Source organism: Nanorana parkeri, unplaced genomic scaffold (genome assembly GCF_000935625.1).
Source record: "Nanorana parkeri isolate BGI_ZX_2015 unplaced genomic scaffold, ASM93562v1 scaffold38, whole genome shotgun sequence".
Lineage (NCBI taxonomy): Eukaryota > Metazoa > Chordata > Amphibia > Anura > Dicroglossidae > Nanorana > Nanorana parkeri.
The window spans coordinates 2,343,475-2,364,727 of NW_017306306.1; the positions used below are offsets into that span (position 1 = coordinate 2,343,475).

General features: G+C 44.4%; 1 protein-coding gene across 1 annotated transcript in view; it reads right to left on the reverse strand.

Annotated features, from left to right (window-relative positions):
• Nucleotides 1-12,443: 12,443 nt before the first annotated feature.
• The window catches only part of ZFR (zinc finger RNA binding protein), a 67,021-nt gene continuing 58,211 nt past the window's right edge, over nucleotides 12,444-21,253 (reverse strand). The window contains exons 17-21 of the mRNA XM_018570537.1: nucleotides 18,968-19,065; nucleotides 18,006-18,101; nucleotides 16,253-16,364; nucleotides 14,857-14,954; nucleotides 12,444-13,298 (exon numbers count right to left, since the gene is read on the reverse strand). Of these exons, the coding sequence (XP_018426039.1) occupies nucleotides 13,119-13,298; nucleotides 14,857-14,954; nucleotides 16,253-16,364; nucleotides 18,006-18,101; nucleotides 18,968-19,065 (584 nt within the window). The 3' untranslated portion in view covers nucleotides 12,444-13,118. The remainder of the gene's footprint in view (nucleotides 13,299-14,856; nucleotides 14,955-16,252; nucleotides 16,365-18,005; nucleotides 18,102-18,967; nucleotides 19,066-21,253) is intronic.

Here is a 21,253-nt window from a genome sequence, read left to right on the forward strand (position 1 = left end):
TAATAATTTTAAAAAAAGCGGGAATCCCCTTTAGGTCTGGTTGGAATTTTAGGGGGAACCCCACCAAAAAGAAAAAAAAAAAAAGAAAAGCTTGGGTCCTCCCTACAGTCCCCTCCCAGACCCTTGATCCCAGCAGAAGCCTGGCAGAGCAGGAAAAGGGAGGGGTTGCCCCCTCCTTCTGCACCATATCAGGCCACATGCCCTCGACATAGTGAGGGTCCTTTGCCAGGGGTGGGGGGCCCGTGGAAAAGCACCTTGTCCCCATGTCGATGAGTACAAGGGCCTCTTCCCCACAACTCTGGTCTGGTGGTTGAGGGGGGTCTGTGGGCAGGGGGGCTTATCTGAATCTGGCATCACCCAGATGCCGCCACCGCTCTTGAATGAGTAAGGGGTAGTTGTTACTCTGGGAGCTGATTTATTATTAATAATGACAACAATAACTCGGCTCCCAGACACAAATAGCATTATTATATTATTATGACAGGTCTGGTCCCGAATGTCAACAAATAGGCAAGATAAGCCCCACAAGGTCACAACTCGCTCGGATCAGAGATGCCATTTTGCAGTGGGGTTCGTCGGGATTAGACATGTCGGCAGGCGTCAGGTTTTTTTTGGCAAGTCGGTGTCCGCCGTCCGTTGTTATTGACATGAATCTACAGTCCAGGATGGCATGATTGCCCTCTGGATTACATCGATGGACATTTTTTTTAAGGCGGGGGTGTTTTGAATAAAGGGATTGTCAAAAAAACATTTGTACTTTTTTACAGTGTTGTGTTTATTTACATTTTGACTGTTTATTTGGTAAATAAGTAGGGGTAACAAGTTTTACCAAAGGGGGGGAAGGCAACCAGATTCAGATAAGCCCCCCTGCCCACAGACCCCAACAACCACAGGGCTAGGGTTATGGGGAACAGGCCCGCCCCTTGTCCTCATCGACGTGGGGACAGGGTGCTTTTCCAGGGGGTCACCCGCTGGCAAAGCACCCTCCCCATGTCAAGGGCGTGTGGCCTGGTAGGGTGCAGGAGGAAGGGGGGTGCACACTAGTCCACCCTCTTTCCTGCTCTGTCAGGCTTCTACTCGGATTAAGGGTCTGGTAAGGGATTTTAGGGGGGAACCCACTTTTTTTTTTTAATATTGTTTCTGTGGATTGTCAAAAGTTAAAAACTTAATCTTTTTTCTTCCTAATGTCACTTTGGTGCAACGAAAATTTGTTCGTAGATATAATTTAACCCCTTCAAAATTACCGTAAATTTCGAATTCGCCCAAATCTGAATCGACCCGAATTCCTAAAAACAAAATAATGAAAAATCCAGAACGATTTTTTGTGCTGGCATCTGCAAACAGTAAATGTCAAAATTAAACAGGGTCAGATAATGTAACAATTAGGGATGCACCGAATTGTCGCCCGCCAAAAGATATCGACCAAAAATGGTACTTCGGGCAAATCTAAAAAAAATAAATAAATAAAAAAAGTCCATCAATGTAATTCACAGGCCAATCACGTCGTCCAGTGATGTAGATGCTCGTCAATCACGAAACCGGACACTTGGCGAAAGAAAAAATCCCTGCTGCTCGCCCGATCCCAACGAACTCTCGACTCTATTGACAGCTCTTCTCCCGAATGTCAACAAAGGGGCGGAGTAAGTCATGACATCACGGGAGTTGCTCTGCCCCTTTACTGACATTCCGTGACAGCTCTCAGTCCCCTAATGGAATGTCAACAAAGGGGCGGAGTGAGTCAGGACGTCATGGGACTTCCTCTGCCCCCTTTGCTGACATTCTGTGAAAGCTCTCAGTCCCCTAATGGAATGTAAACAAAGGAGTGTAGCTCGGCCCCTTTGCTGACAGTCGGGAGAAGAGCTGTCATCACCATCAAGAGTTAGTTGGCGGGGATTTTCATCGAGTCGGCGCCTGTCCATAATGATGGACGAGCATCTACATCTCTGGATGACATGATTGACCTTTGGATTACAACGATGGACATTTAATTTAATAAAAGGACTTGTTTTAGGTTTTTGTGACAGGGTTGTGGGGGAAGAAGCCCCAGCTGGCACCCCCCCATATTGGGGGCATGTGGCCTGGAGCAAGTTTTGCTCTGCCAGACTGCTGCTCAAATCAAGGGTCTGGTAAGGGATTGTAGGGGGGATCCCATGCATTTTTTTTTTGCATGGGGGCCCCCCTAAAATTCATACCAGATCTAAAGGCTTTTTTTATTTTAATGTTTAACAACATCAGTTCATTCCGAATTACATTTGGAAAAAATGTAAAATGCAGTAGGAATTTTCGTTAACAAAAATGTGTATACGTTCGGCTTTGTCATTTCTTTCATTCGGAAATGTGGATGCGTGAATTTCAATTCGGAACAAAACGAATCGCACATGTCTACCGAAAGCACTTTTTTCCCCCTTCTTCTTGAAGCTATAAGCTTGTATAGTGGACAAGGAGAACAACAATGTGCGATCGTATATGTATGAGATACATGAGAGACGCAAGGATGAGCTTGTGATCAGCACCCTCTGAGCTCCCAGGCTAATGGAGGTCTAATGGAGGGTGTGAGCAGTGATCCGCATTGTTAATGCCAAAACAATTAAAGAGTTTATTACTCATTTCAGGATAACAGGTAGAGCCATGCAAAAAAAAAAAAAACTCCTTAATCCCCCTAGGGCTGATATTAGGCCTCGTTCACACTTAATCTTAGCGTCTTTGGTCGTTTTTTGGGGCGTTGTTCTGAGCGGGTGTTTTTGTGCACATTTCAGGCTTGAACATTTTTTTAGAACATATAAGCTGGTTAGTAGGCAAGAAAATCTGTTGGAGCCAAAATGCTCGAATTTGCCCCAAAAGAAGCTCATGTACTTTTTGGCACTACAGACATTCTGCTACAAGCAACAGAAAACAGGACAGGGGCCACAACTATGGGATTCCTCTTGCTAGGCATTAGGGATAATTCACACATCCACTTCCCTGCAGAGACCTGCTTGCAGGAGTGGGGGGGGGGAGGTACTGCGTGTAATTGTTGCAGTAGCCTGTACCTATGGGAGGTTATATGCAGACCTGAACCTATACATCCGTGCAGGTCTGTGGGCCCGCAGGTTCGGTTCAGCATGTATGCATGTAACCGTGTGCAGCCATAGGGAGGTACAGGCTGCTGCATGCCCTTACACACAGCTCCTGTTCCTCCCAGGAGCAGGTCTCTGCACAGGCATGTACACCGTACTTACGTGCAAACCCATCTGAATGACCCCTAATAGTGCTTAGACAATTGAACTACGGGTGTGAATGGGGCCTTATACAGGCATTTATTCCTAACTGCATACAACTGTTTCAGGCTTGTCGGCCATCATTAGTGCGGCACATAGAAGCAATGGCATTTATGGAGTACCGGCTGGGAAGTATAACCAGAATATCCGGTATAAACAGTTCTGTAAGAACACCTGGATAAGGGACACAAAGTAATGAATTTTGTGGCTCTTCTCACTATCCTAGAATGAGGAATTAACCCTTTATTTTTGGAATTTGTGATGAAAGGGAAACATGTGAATTCCTGTCTGTTATAAAGTAGAACTGGAGCCAAACCTTTACTTTTTTCATAGTTGCAGGTAGCCTAAGGGAGGGTTAAAACTCCTTCAGTTTGTTTTTGTTATCTGTGTCCCATTGGGGAGATTTTCCATCACTTCCTGTCTGATAGCAACAATAGGAAATGAGAAGAAATCCATCCAAGAGAGGGAAATCCCTGATGGTCAGCAGTGTCACCAGTGCGACTGTCCACTTTGCAAGATTTCCCATCTATTCCTAAAGACAACCCAAAATTGGGATTTTCTTTTGCTTAACGGTCACCAGGACAAATAGAACATCTCCCTAATGGGGACACAGACAGCAATAATAAAAAACCTGATGGGGGTTCTAGTCCCTCTTCACTCCATACAAAACTAGAAAAACGTTTTGGCTGCAGTAGCACCATAATGGGGATTATCTAGCACAATGCTGCCACCTTGTGGCCAACAAACATTAGTGCTACAGAACAGTTTGCCGATTTCACCAATGAGTCTTAAAATGGACTGTGTATAGCTGGACACCAATCAGAGCCGATCCCATGCCAGAAAATGACAACTGAGGAATGAAAACATCCATAACAAGCTGTGTGTCTAGGAGTGTGTTGGTGGTAGATTAGAAGAGCCACTACCATCTTTTGGGAACTATAATAGCAATGTTTGACTTGATGCACAAGAACACGCTGACCAATAAAAAGCACTTCTCATTGGTCAGCGTGGTCACGTGACCATGCTGATCAATGAACGCTCTCCATTTGTGAGGGTGATTTGAAATACCTAGCACAAGGCTGGGATGTTGTATACAGTGTACAGATCGTACAACGGGAGCCGCAGAGGGGAAGCAGCGTTCATTCAAATGCAAGGGCTGTGGGAGGAGGGGGAGATTGGTGGGGTAATTCTATTTTTCCAAATTTACATGGGAAAGGGGAATTTCCCTTGAAGGGTTAAACGTTCTACCTGCTTCTCTTTCTTTGTAATGGTAGGAAGGGCTATGAGGGCGGAAAAGGATTCGAACTCTGGCTTGTGCATTGTATGTTAATGAAGTTCATGAGAGAAACACAATCCCTAAATTACAGTCCCAAGTCTTTCGATAAGGGCAGATCATTGTGAAGGTGCTGAGAAAGAATAAGTGGATTCAGCCATGGTGCCTGCTGCAATAAAACATCCAAAAAGGTAAATATTTTTTGATTATGCCGTGTGGCTGGGAATAAACTATATAGAGGAATTCTCTCAAATTTGACAGCAAAAGTGAAAATACAATGTAATAAACCTCTTGACATACTGTGGCATGCCAACTGGATCCTGGAAGAGGTCTCCATAAGGCTAGCAGAGGACAACTGATCAGTAATCAGGAGTTCCTGTGTTCCACACGCCACTGATCTTTTGTAAAATTACTGACTTACCATTTTTTGTTCTGCACTCTGTCTCTGTATGGAGGTGGCCCTCTTGGCCAGACACGGCTTTATTTCCTCATGTCAGAGCCGTCTTCCTAATGGAAGAATCATTTAGAAGTAGCAGGAGAGGTGGAGGAAGCACGGAATGAAGTTGGCACAGGGAGATCCTTGCACTGCAGGTTGTCAGGTACACCTTCCCCCTCCAGCAAGAACAGAGAGCAACGCTGTTATACCATCAAACCTCACGCCGAATTCCTTGAGAGAACAGGAAGCAGCCATGGTATATAGGTGATCTCACACTGTAGGTATACAGCTACGAAGCTCAGTCGGGCTGAGACACAGGAGGGTCATTCATTTTCAGGAGGAATTTAAGGGGAAAAGTCGTATTCAGAGTACTGCTTAGACACAATTGCATTTCTCTATATTCACTAAAGGACAGCAAAGCTTCACTTCACTCATTGTATTTCAGCACTTACTTTACAGCAAACCCAGCCGAGAAACTTCTGGGGCAGCTGTTCAGCTCCTAGCGGGCCGCACCACAAGGACCTTGGAGCTGTGTGTCCATCCCCTCCTGTAGTTTTCTGCAAGTAGTCTGTAGTGGGTAGAGGCTGCTGGACCCCTGGCACAGCTCTGCTATTCAGAACAGTGATGTCACTGCTACTTTTACATATCAGCTTGCAAAAGCATTTGGTGCACACAAGATGGATATACACTGAGTGGCCAGATTATTATGACCACCCCGTCAGTACTTCGTTGGGCCACCTTTTGCCTTCAATACTGCGGCGATTCTTCTTGGCATTGACTCCACGAGATGTTGAAAGGTGATGCGAGGAATCGGACACCATGCCTGATGAATAGCACTGTCCAGTTCTGTGAGATTTGATGGTTGTGGAACCAGCTGCCTGATGGCTCTTTCAACTTCGTCCCACAAATGCTCAATTGGATTGAGATCTGGGGATTGTGGGGGCCACCTAAGCAAGGTAAATTCTCCCTCATGTTCTTGAAACCACTCCTGCACAATACGAGCACCGTGGCATGGCGCATTGTCTTGTTGGAAGAAGCCATCTCCATTGGGATACGCCATTAACATGACAGGATGAACTTGATCAGCAACGATACTTTGGTATGTTGTGCTATTCAGACGTTGTTCCACACGAATTAAAGGGCCCAAATCATGCCAGGAAAACATGCCCCAAACCATAACACTGCCCACACCAGCTTGAAGGGTTGTACTCATGCATGTGGGGTGCATGCTTTCATGCTGTTCCCGCCAAATTCTCACTCTGCCATCTGCATGATGCAACTGGAAACGTGATTCATCGGACCACATGACTTTTTTCCAATGCTCGACTGTCCAATCCTTGTGTTCCTGTGCGAATTGGAGACGTTTTATCTTGTTAACTGCAAACAGCAAAAGGTATTCAAAACAGGCCTTCGGGTTCCATATCCCATATGATGCAGTGTACGGCGAACAGTGCGTCAGAGATCATTTGAGAGGATCCCTGATTAAGATCTGCAGTCATTTGATGCACTGTTGCCCTTCTGTTGTCTTGTACCAGTCTTGCCACTCTCCGTTCTGCCCTAACATTGACTAGTCGCTGACGGCCACAATTTGCACGTTCAGACCCAGATTTTCGGCTGACAGTCCAGTCTTTAAACACTTTAACAAAAGCTGCTCTTCTTCTGCTGAATTCTGCTGTTTTGCTGATACTCGCTCCGTGGCTCCGAGCGCCAACAATCATCCCACGTTCAAAGGCTGTTAAATCGCATTGTTTCCCCGTATCTTCAGAAACAAATCACTTCTACTGTCGTGGTAACAACCTGCTTCCCTATTTATAATGGTCTGTCCCTCTAGCAACTTCAGTGCAAAATTATAGCTAATTTGCCTACAAACATCAGGTGGTCATAATAATCTGGCCACTCAGTGTATATCCTTTGTGACTATTGTAGCATATAGTTAAGCCTTTCACTGCTGAGAGTATAAGGCTTATGTAGAACAGAACCACTTGGAGCTGGCCAGCTCCGTAAGCCTTCCATCCTTGGCATTCCTCTCTGGCGCTATAAGGTCATGGTCATTTCAGCAACCATTTACTTACAGCGGAATGCTCCCCCTGACTAGGTTGATCAGATTAGCCATGATCAGTGGTTGTCAAGCCTCTGATCATAGCTGTTAAAGCAAAATACTACTATTCCTTACTCTTGCTAGACCTTTTCTGCTGCTTTTGACACTGTTGAACACCTAGTCCTCCTCAAAAAAATAACTTAATTCGCTTGGCCTACAAGACTCTGCTCTCTCTGCAATGGAGCCCTGGGCAGCAGTAAAACCTGTCTGGGGTTTTAGTCCTTCCCCAATCAAAGGCTACAGATACTGTTTAAAATGAGCTTTTCCATTGCCCATACCCAAACAGACTTGTTGGAGCTCACACACATTTATGGACCTCAGCTGCAAATGGCAGTGCTGGGCTCACACCAAAGCATGGGAAAGGGGAGAATGACTCGCATGCCAACTCATACCCAAAAGTCACTTCACTCCCAGCAGTCTAACAGGAAAAGTTAGATGAATCTTTTACTTTGCCCTGCATGACACAAAGAAGTAAATCTGTACTTTGTCCATGCAGGAGCATGTGACATCCACCATCATGTGACCATGCTGGGTACGCAAGTGCTCAAGCCCTCATAAAGGGGACAGAGACACTGAGCTTACACAGGGCTTCTTTCCTCATCTCACTCACCTCAAAACATTGGGGAACGGAGGAAATGGGAGCATGCGCTGCTGGAGAGGGCGGTATTAAAGTGAACCTGTTTACCCTGCGTGGCAACGCACAGGTTGGCTTTAATAAATTGTGGTTGAAGAATGATCTGTCTTGTCCAGCATTCCAAACTACACACAGCTTATTAGCAATTTATGAAAGAGCCGTCACATTTCAGTACTGCTTACTCAGCAATGGCAGCATGAGTGGAGCGGTCTACAATGCCGGGCTCTTACCTCTCATGTGACAGATTCACCACCGCTGTAACAACGGAAGTTACCATTTAGATAACGCCACAGATTATCATATGTAATAGAATTGCGTACACAAGAGATGCCAACTTAAGATTGTCCACTTTTCAGGTTTATTTCACTGCAGTGTTGACAACAAATGGTTTTAGTGCCAATTTACATGAACAGTATGATGCAAATTATCGTACATAACCGTCATTAGCTTCACACATGACACATGAAGGCAGGCCGGACCAAACCAATCAGCAAAACACTCTTACTGCTATCAATCTATAAATGGTGGGGGGAGATGGTCAGCCACTCTGAAGGTTCTCCTGCACAGCCGCTGGTGTTTTGGGTGATGGGGATACATGAGAAAAAAAAAAAGGCAATTTTATTGTGAACAAAAAGAAATGGAAACGAGGCGAGATTTCACCTTTCATCTACAAGGGAAACTATTGCATGTTGTTCACTGGAAGAGATTATATGTTAGAGATCGATTGTAAAGTAAACCTATTCTTCACCCACAATAGGCAAAACAACAGGTTCACTTTACTGCAGCCATTTTGTACTTCTATTTCCAGTGATCCATTGCTGGGGCCCAATAAAGAGCCAGAACCTCCAGATACGGGAAAACAATACTCCTGTTTTGCACAATACAATGATATATGTACCAGGCCAGAGGGGCAGGCATAGCTCCTATAAAATATTTGTTTCTCAGAATTTACCACAACAAGGCTTGGGGGGGGGGGGGGGGGGGAAGCAAATCGAAGGACTGGGAACATGGGGAACCCAAGTATAGATTACAGAATCTACAAAACTCAGTCTGCCATCCAGTAAATCCATCTCATTGCTTACTGTGGGTAAAGTACAGTTCCCATTTACTAAGAACAGAACCTATTAAATGGGCAGACATAACAATACCACCGCAGACATTTTTAGTAAACGCTAAGGAGGTAAAGCACAGTTTCCTTATCAGCAGCCTTCAGATCTCTGCAGGGAGGGTCCCACTTCTTGCTGGAGTTGTACATAGAACAATAGGTTTGGGAACACCCTGCGGCATCAGGAGTGAGAGTCCAGAGCCACAAAGAACAGAGGTGGGAGCTACGACAAAGCCTTCAGTTCTTGAGTACCCAAAGAATGTAAAAAGCCAGGGGGCGATTCAGCTACTAAACCTTTATATATGAAAATAATTTTTTGGGGTCCACGGACACTTTAAAAATCACCTGTTGCTACAATAAAAAAAATTAACAAAGTGCACCCTAAGGCCCTATTCACAGGGACATGGTGACACACCAAGACGTGCACATCTGTGCATGCACTTGGATGCAAACTGTCTGCGTGAAAGTGCATTCACCTAGACCTGCACAGCTGTGCAGGTTCAGGTTGGTGTGTAGTCATGGCCTGTAATAGGGATGTACAGGTGGCTGCACACAATTACAGGCTGTACCTGTCCCAGTTTATACTTCCCTCAGGCCGGCTATACCCACAATGCAAGAGTTAAGTGCTCGTTTTGTCTAAGGAGCTAAAATAAAAGGTTATACACACCTAAGCTTTGATCCTGGCTGGCTCTTAGACTGCTCCCTTCAGCCTCCGCTCCAGCAGCCTAATGCCCCGTGTCATGTTCTATAAAGTGTATAGGGCATGAGGGCACTGAGGGACACACCATCGCTGAACAGGAGGAGACAGACTGGAAAGAGCAGTGTAGGAGCAAGCTGGGATCATGATTAGGGTGAGCTCCATACACAAAACGAGCACTTAACCCTTGCAGTGAGGGGGTAGCCCTACTGCAATGGTTAAGACTTAATTTGCCAGGAGTTCTACTCTAAATATGAACTTTCTTCTTGGCAAGGGGACCATTTATTGTCATCTTTAACCTAACACTAGAGTCACTTTAAAGTGAACCTGTCAGCCTAGTTGACATCCCAAGCAATGGAGACGGCTGCAATTTAACTACAGAAGAACTTTAACTTGCGATATGAATTAAACTGCCACCAAAACTATGTACCTAAATGTAAAACAAAAAAGGTACAAAGTTAGTTTGGTCAGCAAAAGGAACTGAAACAGCAAACAGAATATAAGACGACTCCGCTTCATACTGCTTTCATCAAGTGCAAATTCCTATGAACACCGCAATACAAAGACAGCGGGGCGACTTACACAGGAGTTTACAAGGCTGTTACCGATCCACCTCAGATGTATGTGTGTATAGGGTCTTACAAGATATGCAATTGCCCAATATACTGTAGGAGTAATACAAAGTGTACACATCTGGCTGCACTATGGAATTGTGACCAAGCTCTTAAACAATACTAAACTGAAATTTGTTTTTCAATAATGAATCCAGATCAAACAAATATACATCACCCAGCAAAGTATTTCTCTACATCTTTGCCCAAGCAATTACAGCCGGCAAGTTTCAGAACAGCTCCATGTCTCATGTTGGTTTCCCTGAACTTCCTGTCCAGTACAAGATGACTTGTACTTGAGAGCAGTCTCCAACAACAGTCCATCTACTAGCTTGGAGGAGCAGGGAGTGCCTTGCCTTGTTGTTCCTGTGTTTGTGGAGACACACACACACACACAGCTTACTAGCACACACAAGGATGGCTCCATAGAAAGGAGCTGCCCTAAAACAGGATATCAGGGACAACGTTTAGGGGACCAGCTGATTCTGCAGGAAACTAAAATGTTTAACCATCAAGGAGCAGCATCCATTGTATGCAATTTCATCAGCTTCTGGACCCGCTTCAAAATCTTTTAACTTTAATATCAAATTTAAAGAACAGTTGCAGCCACTATGAAAGAAATTCCCATGCCGGGTGTAAATCAGAGCTTATACACCTTGCACTCATCTCTTCCATTTTTAGTAGTAGACCTTGCCCTATGCTGCAGGTGCATCTGTGGTGGTGGTCACAACTCTACCTCTTTATTGCTCTATTTATCCCAATGAGACATTAAACTATGGGTGCCATTCCTGCATTCTACTATGCACTGTGAGTAGACCTTAGTGGCTACAATGAGCTCTTCCAATTTCAAGTAGCAGACCATCCCCTCTACTGAGGCCGAGTGTGGTGGTCACCACCCCAACCCTTTTATTGCTCTATTCTTAGCAATTTGACATTTAAAGATAAAGAGGAACTACTGCATTCTCCTAGACATAGAATATGCATTTGATGGAAGTGGCAGAGAGGACAGTACAGCGTAAAGCTGCCATTTGTGATTGCTTAAGAACAAGACTGAGCACCCAACACAGTTGGTTACAGCTATAGCAAGCGCCTGTAATCCATCACTACTTCAATTATATATCCTAAACATTAGCAGGGGCACACAAACGTAGTTATAATGTATAGGTTACTAACTATATGGCCAAACATTTGTGGACACCTGACCATCATGCTTACCTATGTGGCCAGAAGCATGCGAGTTGAGGCGTCTCCACTGAAAGGGCACAGACATTTTAGAGACAGTTGTCTTGCAAGATCGTGGTAACGGTTTGGGGGAAGGCCCCTTTTGGTTCCAGTAGGACTGTGTCCCTGTGCACAAGGGAAGCACCAGAAGGACATACATAGTTACTACATAGTATTTAAGGTTGAATAAAGACACAGGTCCATCAAGTTCAACCTTTGTGTGTTTGTGATTGTGCGTGTGTGTACAGGAGTCCCTGCGTGACCTTGTTTTTAAGTGTACCTGTACAGGGCTTGACACGTGTGGTGTGGAGGAACCAGACTGGCCTGCACAACCCTACTGAACAACTTCAGGAAGATTGGACGCTGAGCGCAGGCCAGGTATTCTCAGCCAACATCAGTACCTGACCTCACAAATGCTCTTTTGGCCGAAAGCGCACATATTCGTAAAGACACTCCGAAATCTAGTGGAAAGCCTTCTCAGAAGAATGGTTTAGAACCACAAACTGAGGGCAACTCCACATTAATGCCCATGGTTTTGGAATGTCCAAGAAGCTCATACAGGAGTGCTGGTCGGGTGTCCACAAACGCTTTGCCGTACAGCATAGATCAGCTATAGGGGAGGGGGTGTCACAAAAGCAGAAATCAATCATGTATTAAGTAAATGTTGGGACTTAGCCAAAAATTGCACAAAAATGCAACCATCATCCTTCAACCAACGCTGAAACTTGAACATTTGAGTGAGATTATCTTTCTAACATCCCCACAAGCCACACAGTTCCAACTGACTTGTGATACGGTGCCTGTTGGGCCTTGGAAGGTGACTTAAAATTCACTGAGCTTCTATGCTTCGTTCACATTAGCCTTTTGCTGTACATCAACACTTGAAGTAAATTTGCAAAGACCTAGTACTATAAAAGCCATTCTATTCAAAAAAATAAAATGAGAAAAAAAAAAACCCTGCATTCATGCAGTACTGGCAGTGTCAGTGTATGAAATACCGTAACAAAGGAATATATTAGCTTTACTCTGTCCTTAGCACAACTAAGAGCAAACAAATAGACAGGAAGCTGCCTTAGTTACAACTAGATAAACCATTGACACTAATGCCACGAGATTTCCAAAAACTTTTACTTCCGATTGCTGTAATTGTAACACGAGAAAAAAAAAATAAAAAGATGTGTTTTAGTCCTCACACAATACGTACATGTGTATAGATTTACAGAAACTCAGAAGGATTAGTGAAGGCTCATGCCATATCTAATAAAGTAACTTACAACTAATGGAAGCGGTCCCTTTTCCCCTGCTGCCTTTTATTGTTATATAGTTTTTTTTTTTTTAATACAAATTAAAAAAAAACACAAAACCGAAGCACAACTGAAAATTAAATACTACAACTACAAGATAAAAAGACACTGCACAGGGAGTGAGTGGGCATCCCAGTTGCCCTAAAACTTAACTAAGAAAGCCCATCCAGATGACACAAGGATGGCACGTCTAAGACGTGCCTGACCCTTACTGAACAGTGAATTGTGTCCGAGGATATATTTCCGTCTGGCCAGGGGAAAGTCGCTTCAAAATTTTAAACAGCTATACAAATATTTTAATCTATTAACAACCCCAGAGGTTCTACATCATAGTCCAGAGCAAGGTAACAACAAGACACCCAAGTAGTGCCAGGACATGTAACCCTGCCATAGACACGATGGAAGACCTCTGTCAGTGGAAATGTATCTTTGTGGGAAACGGAGCACAAGCTGTGCATGAGTCGGCATCTTTGCGCCCTTATTTAGAAGTTATCGTAATCTTTCTTGTCTTTCTTCCCTTCGGCTTCGAAACTGTCCACGCCGTCGCTGTCACGCCTTCGCTTGCGGTTATTGTGAATGTTGAAGCGCTGGTTCATCTGGGACAGCGGATCCATACCAAGAACTTTGTGAATCTGTCTAAACGCAAGGAGCCTCAGTGCAAACTGGCGAGGGGAAAAACAAAGCAAAGGGTTAGTGATTGGCAGTCAAATCACCTTCTCATGAATAATTCTGGGTAGAGCTGGGGAATTTTTATTTATAGAGGGACGACGACAATTTACACAGGGATTTACATTGTGCACATTCACATCAGTCCTTGCACTCAAAGAACAATCTAGGGTCCTTATTGCAAACACATACAGGGCCCTATTGAGACCAGAGATAATTAACCTACCAGCATGTCCTTGTAGTGTGGGAGGAAACCAGAGCTCCCGGAGGAAGACTTGATTAGTGTTTTGCAGAGTGCATATAATCAACATATTCCTCATTGCTTTACCCTTTAGGGCCCATTCACAATGTGTGTTGTAGTATTATGTGTTAATCTCCATTCACACATGGTGATCCGGCATTCCTGTGGCAAGAAGATACATATTCCTGCAGCAGGTGTCCCTGGTCAGATGCAGCCTCTGTACACATTGAAGTAAATAGTAAGGTGGCATAGGATGCATCTGTAAGTAGCAGTCCGCATGTAATAGTACATGGTAAGATTACATGTGTTCTGGAATAGAGGACTGTCGCTGGACACAGGATAGATGCGCCCATGTACAATTACAGGTAAATGGATGCCACCAGCACACCAAGAGTATTGTAGTCCAAAGTGCTCGTTTATTTAAAACGTCCTGTCATCAGAACTAGCACTTTCGGGGCCCCCTTCATCAGGCTCATCACCGAGCCTGATTAAGGGGACCCTGCGCGGCCCCGAAAGTGCTAGTTCTGATGACAGGACGTTTTAAATAAACAAGCACTTTGGACTACAATACTCTTGGTGTGCTGGTGACATCCCTTTACCTGTATTATCTGGCGGTGCCATCTGCAGTCATTACAACCACCCCCCCTTATTTGATTGGGTTTGTTCCGGTAAGGAGTGCGACAAGGCAACTCTACGTTTGTTCATGTACAATTGCATGCGGACGCAGTCACCCTGTCATTTACATCGATGGGCACGGGGACACCTGGCATTCCTGCTGCAGGAATTCGTAGCGCCTTGCCACAGAAATGCCAGATCACACCGTGTGAATGGAGCCGAACTTGTGTGTTACTATAACACATCCTGCAAATGGGCCCTAGAGGGTAAAGCAGTCACTCTGCAGAACACCAATTAAGTTATCCCACAAAACTCTTTACTTTTATCACTTACAAATGCAAAGCATATTTAACGCCAGTGTCAGCATTTTGAAATACTAGTCAGGCACTCAGAATGGTTAGTGCACGCGCAAATCAGGCCTTTCAGCCTCCACTGCACACAGATCTAGTCCTATGCTGAAGCGCACAAAGAATTGGCAACTACTGCATGGAAACCCTGCTCCAGGACAAATGCATCTGTGTATGGGGTGGATATTTGCGATAGCAGCCTCAAGTGAGACCAGTACACCTACGTCTCTTCTGTAGTTAGAAACTTTATTCTGGAGAATCGTCCATTGAGCTTTTATGTAGGACTGATCAGTGATTAGATTACCATGCTCTTCTATGTGACAAGCTCCCTTTACGACCAAGCCCATTTACCTGTGCACTGGAGGTTATATCCTCCCGCTGCTGTTCAGTCATTGTAGCCAGAGTGTCATGAGGATCCTTTTCACAAGGGTCAAGTAAGCCTGGGCCAGCTGTCAGAAAAAAGAAATAGATAGAAAAAAAAAATCAGTGTGGGCAATGTTACTTTCACCTTTGCATCATTGCTCACATCACATTTGACAGAGCCACACAAATAAAACTGAAAACAGGAAGTGACATTTTACATGTTGCTAATAGGGATGTCCCAATACAGATACTTGTACTCATGAAAATTACCCGATTAAGGCCGATACAGGCCCTTTAAATTTTTAAACAGCAGCGGCTATCTGAGTTCTCGTGCTTGTGGGGACCTGCAGATAGCTGCCTATGGCAGTGCTTGTCTGGTTCTTTATCTCCTCCTTCCTGGCGCTGGCACAGCCATGGACAGCCCCAGGGGCGGAACTACGAACACTGGAGCCGGAGCGGCCGCTCCAGGGATAGAAGCTGGGGGTTTCTGACACCCATTAACAGGGGAGTACTGGGCCGGGAGAAGGATGGAGGTCGGGGGACCCAGCAGCGGTGAGGTCGGCCGACAGAGAAGAGGCCGTGTCGCAGCACCGCCAGCCCGGACGTGGATGTCGCCCGGGTGGGATCGACAAGCAGCCTGGTGAGAAGAATTCATCTTTAGAGACATATATTCGCAGAACATATGTCCCTAAGGCAGAATACTGTTCTGCCGTGGGGGATGTGTTCTGTCTGTGTTGCTTTAAAAAAAAAATGTCACATGTTCCTTTAAGAAAAAGTATCGGTAAGTACATGAGGGCAAGTACTTGTACTTAAAAAGTGGTATCCGGACATTCCTAGTTGCTAATGCTTCCACTGACAGCCGATGGATCTGCACAAAGTATTTTATTGAATACACTGAGATGTGTATTTGTTCCAGGGCACTAAAGACAGGAAATGTAGCTGACAAAACCCAAGATCAGCTTTTACTAGAAGTATACCAACACGAAGAGACATTATTTGTGACTGCATTTAGTAAGAAACATTGCTGCCTTTGGCTGAGGGAACCTATATGAATAAGTCACTTCATCCTCTTGGCTGGATCAGGTGGCGATATCATATGGTGCCATCTGAGCCTGCTGAGGGTATGTGTATCCCATTTCAACACTTTGGCAAGTTACACAACAATACGAATCACTACTGATCCCTCATGAATCCAAATCCTACTTTATCATAGAAGTCCCTCATTTATAAGGTCTCTATGGAATTCGCTTTCAGTTTAGCACCTCTGGGGAAAAACATGATTATTTTTTTAACATGGATTTAGGCTTTACTATATGACATGGACAGCTGCTACACTTTAATCAAATAAGGAAGATACATTAAAATCCAGACTTACCAGACTTACCCTTCAGAATGATACCAGATGAAATGCACTCAAAAACTCTCCTCAAGGCATCTCCTGGACTTTGGGGACTAGAAGCACTGCTGATCGCCTTTTCCACTAATAGCTCCATTGCCTATAGAATGCAGAGATGAGGCATTTTGTAAAATATATGTGCAGTGTACATCTGTGGAAGATCCCAACTGCACTGAAAAACGCACAATGCTGGCCGTAACGAACAGTAAACAGGTCACAGTAAACGGATTAGTATATGTGAGATTCCCATTTTTCTTGTGTCTTGGGAAGGACAGAGTTACAGTAAGTGCTGTGTCACCATCTGAGAACATTTCTGTCAGAAAAAGAATATTCTTCCCCCACACAAGCGCAGCAATAAAACCCCAACTGTGAATCTAACCCTGAACTGTTCTCACTAGAACGGAAAGAGGAAAATATCTACTGTTCTACACAAGAGATTTGTCATTGGTTGCAGAGGGCTTCAGGAGAACGTTAGAGAACTATGGGGTTAGGGCTTTTCCCCATAGTTCTCCTTAGGGTAACGGGAAGACACAAACTAGCGTCCTCCCGTCACCCAAAGCTCAGTATACCGCGAGCCACAGCTCACGGTATACTGAGACGCCGCAGCTGAAGCGGATCCCGACAATTATGTCTGGATCCGCCCAGCTGCGTGAGTGAGAGCTGGCTCTGCCTACCTAGAGGCAGAGCCAGCTGTACCCACCCCCTCCCTGTCTGTTCCGCCAGTCAGCGCTGGCGAATCGGAGTGGGGGGGGAACCCAGCCACGGCAGAGAGCCGTGACAGGATTGAGAAGTGAGCGAATGCCGGTATGTGTTCACTCACTTCCCGATCTACTGAGCCGACCTGTGACAGTCTCATTGTCACAGGTCGGCTAGAACTATGAGGTGAGTGAAAAGCACTCATCTCATAGTTCTCCTTTAACATAATATCCAAGTGACCCTTCCTACAGTAAGAGAACAGGCTACTCCTGTTAAAGTGAATGTCTAGGCCACATTAAAAACAAAACAAAAAACTTCCTGTTATGGGCTAACAACTGAAATCTGTTACTAGCCATGCTTAAGCATGTGTTAAAAGGAGAACTATGGGATGAGTGAAATGCACTTATCCCCACAGTTAGGCGACATATGACGCCGCACTGTGTCATAAGCCAGCTCTATTGACCTGGAACTGAGCGATCACAAACCACTGATCACTTGGTTCACAATCCTCTCCCTGCAGAGAGTGACGAGTGTCAGTCACCGCAGGGATCCCTAACCATCTACGTTCCTGACTGGAGGATCAGGGGAGAGGGCGGGCACAGCTGGCTCTGCTTCTAGAGAGGCAGAGCCAGCTGTCAATCAGCCAGCGGCTGGATCCCGATAACATTGTTGGGTTCCTTCCCGGCTGCAGCTGTCAGTATATAAACGGGCAATAGCCTGCTATTTGCTGAGTTTTGGGTCACAGGAGGACATTAGTAAATGTACTCATATGACCTAAAAGAGAACTAATGCCAAAAAGGGTTTGGCCATCATTCTCTTTTTAGCTCAGCAGGGGTAAAAGTAATCACTTGTAGATCAAACACAATCTCTTCAATGCCGATGATTAAACTGTACCATTACATGTTATGACCAGCAGAGTACAGGTTGTATGTACAAGGGGTCTGGCCTTCAACACTTCTAAAGTCACAGTGTGGAAATACAGACCAACTTTAAAACAAAAGTAGAGTACACAGCTTACACTTCAAACAGGTTTTAAAGTACATACCCAGCTTGGGAAATCAGACCACGTTGGCACACGCTGGCACAGGTCACGCAGGATACGGATGATAATGACACAGGACTGCAAACCATTGGCTCTAGCCTTGCATACAAGAACAGTAACAAGTTACCAACATCATCTGGCCAGATCAATGAGACTAAAACACCATTACGGGAAGCACACTGCTGTGCCTGCCGATCTCTGCGGCATTTTAGACGGTTATTCATTTAAGAAAAAATAAATTAAAAAAACCCACTACATTTTGTGATTTCCTGTTAACTTTGACTCGCAAGCCTTGTAGACATTAAGAAAAAAAAAAAAGAAAAAAAAAGGAATTGAAATCACATTTACATTGGAAAACAACAAAGTTCTAGCTAGAAAAAAAAAAAAATGAACCAAAAATAAAAAAAAACATGAAAAAACACAAGTAGGGACTGGAAGGTGGCCAGAATCTGTTTGGCGTTGTGCTGTGGCTTTGCGGTACAGCAAAGTCACAATGCCAAATAGGTTCTTGGTACCTTTCACTTCCTACGCTAAAAGATTGAAATAAAAATATAAATAATCATTTAAAGCTAAAAACAGGAAGCAGTTATAATTTTATCTGTTAAGCAAAGATACTCTGCAGCCTTATGGAATAATACAGATTCACAACACAGTCTATGATGGGAACATTAAAAATGTGTAATAATGAGTCAGTCTTTCATTAATGACTACTCGATGACCAGGAAAAAATAAATTAAATGGAGCAAATCAAAAAAACAAACAAAAATTGGCAATGAAAAAACAGCAGGATGGAAGTCATACACATTTGAAAAGTTCGTATTCCATGCTTCTGGTCATTTCATTCTTTTCGTTTTTTTAAAAGGAACATTGTTACAAAACAAGCGTGTAACTATACAACAAATTAAAACAGTGATAGTGCTAATCTCTCATAAGGCTACAAGAAGAAAGTAAAATGATGTGCGAACCTGGAACCACTTAGCGTGGCGGAGAGCAGCCAGAGCGTCAAGGCATTTTTGCCTGTCCAAGACGTCCGGTGGGTCTTTCACCATACCCGAGGTTACATCTAAAATGGATTGAATTGGCAAAAGTGCAGTGAGGGACGGGTGTTTGACCAGGTGAGCAAGACACATCCTTTTTATACAGCTACAGTGTCACACAAGCCATTCCCATGACAAGTACCAATGTGGCCTGACAATGGAATGAGCCCCATACACGATGCTTGATCGACAGCAAATAACGATTCAATATGTCACCAGACCAGATTTCCTGTTGCCGCTGAAGTGTCCTTTACTGCAACAGCAAATTATTTCTTATGTGATATAGTTGAGGAGGGTAGGGGAGGTAGACTATTATCTGGTTCTTCTACCCAAAAATGTTTTAGGGCGATTCAAAAACAAGGCCGCCTGGGTGCCTCCATCTTCTCTCCGTTATGGAAACTGTAGCATCTAGTCGGAATTCATTGACATCAACCCCATCCACAATATAACCTCCGTACATCTACCATAAAATGGGTAAAGCCAAATTGTGTGGAGGGGGGAGGGGAGGGGGCTCACCCTTAAATGTAACTGGGGGGGAAAAAAAAGTCCAGTGCCTTTCATAACCTCCTCTTTGGTAAAATATATATATATTTTTTTTCTATTCAGAACTACAGGTGAGGTTGTGTCTATATTGAGATCATCCTACTTGCAGCGGCCATGGCTAGCTGAACAACTCACCCACTATGTTGTGCGATTCAGGAAGGATGGTTGGCCACAATGCACTAGCAAACTAGATCACAAGACAGAAGGGATGCAGAAATCCACTGAAGCAAGCTTACACTGACTTAAATAAGACCAGGCTTTCCAGCTAGTCATGCCCCAGCAGTCCTGGCTGCTAGATATGACTAGGCAGAGGAGACTAGTGTATTTGCCCAAGCCTCATATGACCCAACTGAATAAGGCACTGGCCAAATATCAGCATGGCAGAGCAATCCAAGATGTTCAACATCAGATTGGTGCTAATCAGGACTTTGCCTGTAAAATGTACTTCCACTCCATTCACTAGATGATTGCTAGTAGGATAGGTGTAAATATGGCTTAAAAGGTCACTTCATTCAAACGGATACTTCAGTTTTATAGATGTTGAAGGGTTGAGGCACCCACTGCTTTCTTGTTTCTCATGTTTTAATTCTCTCTTCATGCTGCACTGTCCATAGCATAATGACAATGAGGAAAATGTAATAGGAAAGTGACTCATGCAGATTGATGTCCTGGGAGCAGAGTTCACAATTCAGCCAGGGTCCCTCAAAAGACACCGGCAGCCTGCGCCAGGGTCCCTCAAAAGACACCGGCAGCCTGCGCCAGGGTACCTCAAAATATAAGTAAAGGATGGAAGTGAAGGGGATCCTGTGAGACCCCGAAACGTTGTATCTTGAATTTGCAACAAGTACGTGAATAAATAGACGTACTGGGTTTGCTTTGGAGTGCCGGTGTTCATCCTTTACTTATACTTTGACGGAAACCACCCGTTGACACCTGCTGCACCCACTTCTGATCTCATGGAGCAGCAGTTCAGAGTGCGATAGGTACACGGATTCTGGTCTGGAGTGGGGTGGATAGATTACGACACAAGATTCCCTCAAAATACACATATGGCCTGTGCCAGAGTCCCTCAAAGAAGAAACAGGCAGCATGTGGATGAAGTCAACTCTCCAGCATCAACCTAAAGCTGAAATTCAAGTTTGGGTAAACTAACCCTTTAGTGAATGTTCCCTGCCTATGTACAGGGCAATTATGAAAGCAGCTGAACCTAATAGAATACTTCCATACTATCTGAAGAAAAGAAAGCGCCACGATGCACACAGTATATCAGGTGTGGATTTTTGCATCCAATTTGAATTGTTTTGGATCAACCCCTTAATAGTCAACTTCAAGAACACTTTAGCAGTGGAACCATACATGAAAGAATTCTACACTGAGAATTCACAAAATCCAGGTGATAATATAAATTTGGCAAATCGATTAAGATGCTCCACTACGGTCTGCTAGAAAGGGAAGTATCAAAAATGTTTCAAGCTTGCCAACTAATAATGAGGAGGTTTTGGTTACAAGTCAATTTGGTGTTAGAGCTTGTTCATACCAGGTGCACCCGTCATGCATTTTTCAGCACAGCCATGTATGGACATGGGAGACCCCAAAAATCTGTGGCTTCCATATGCTCCTTTCCCATCAATATGTTTAAGAGTTAAAGAAGGGGGGGGGGGGGGTTGGGGC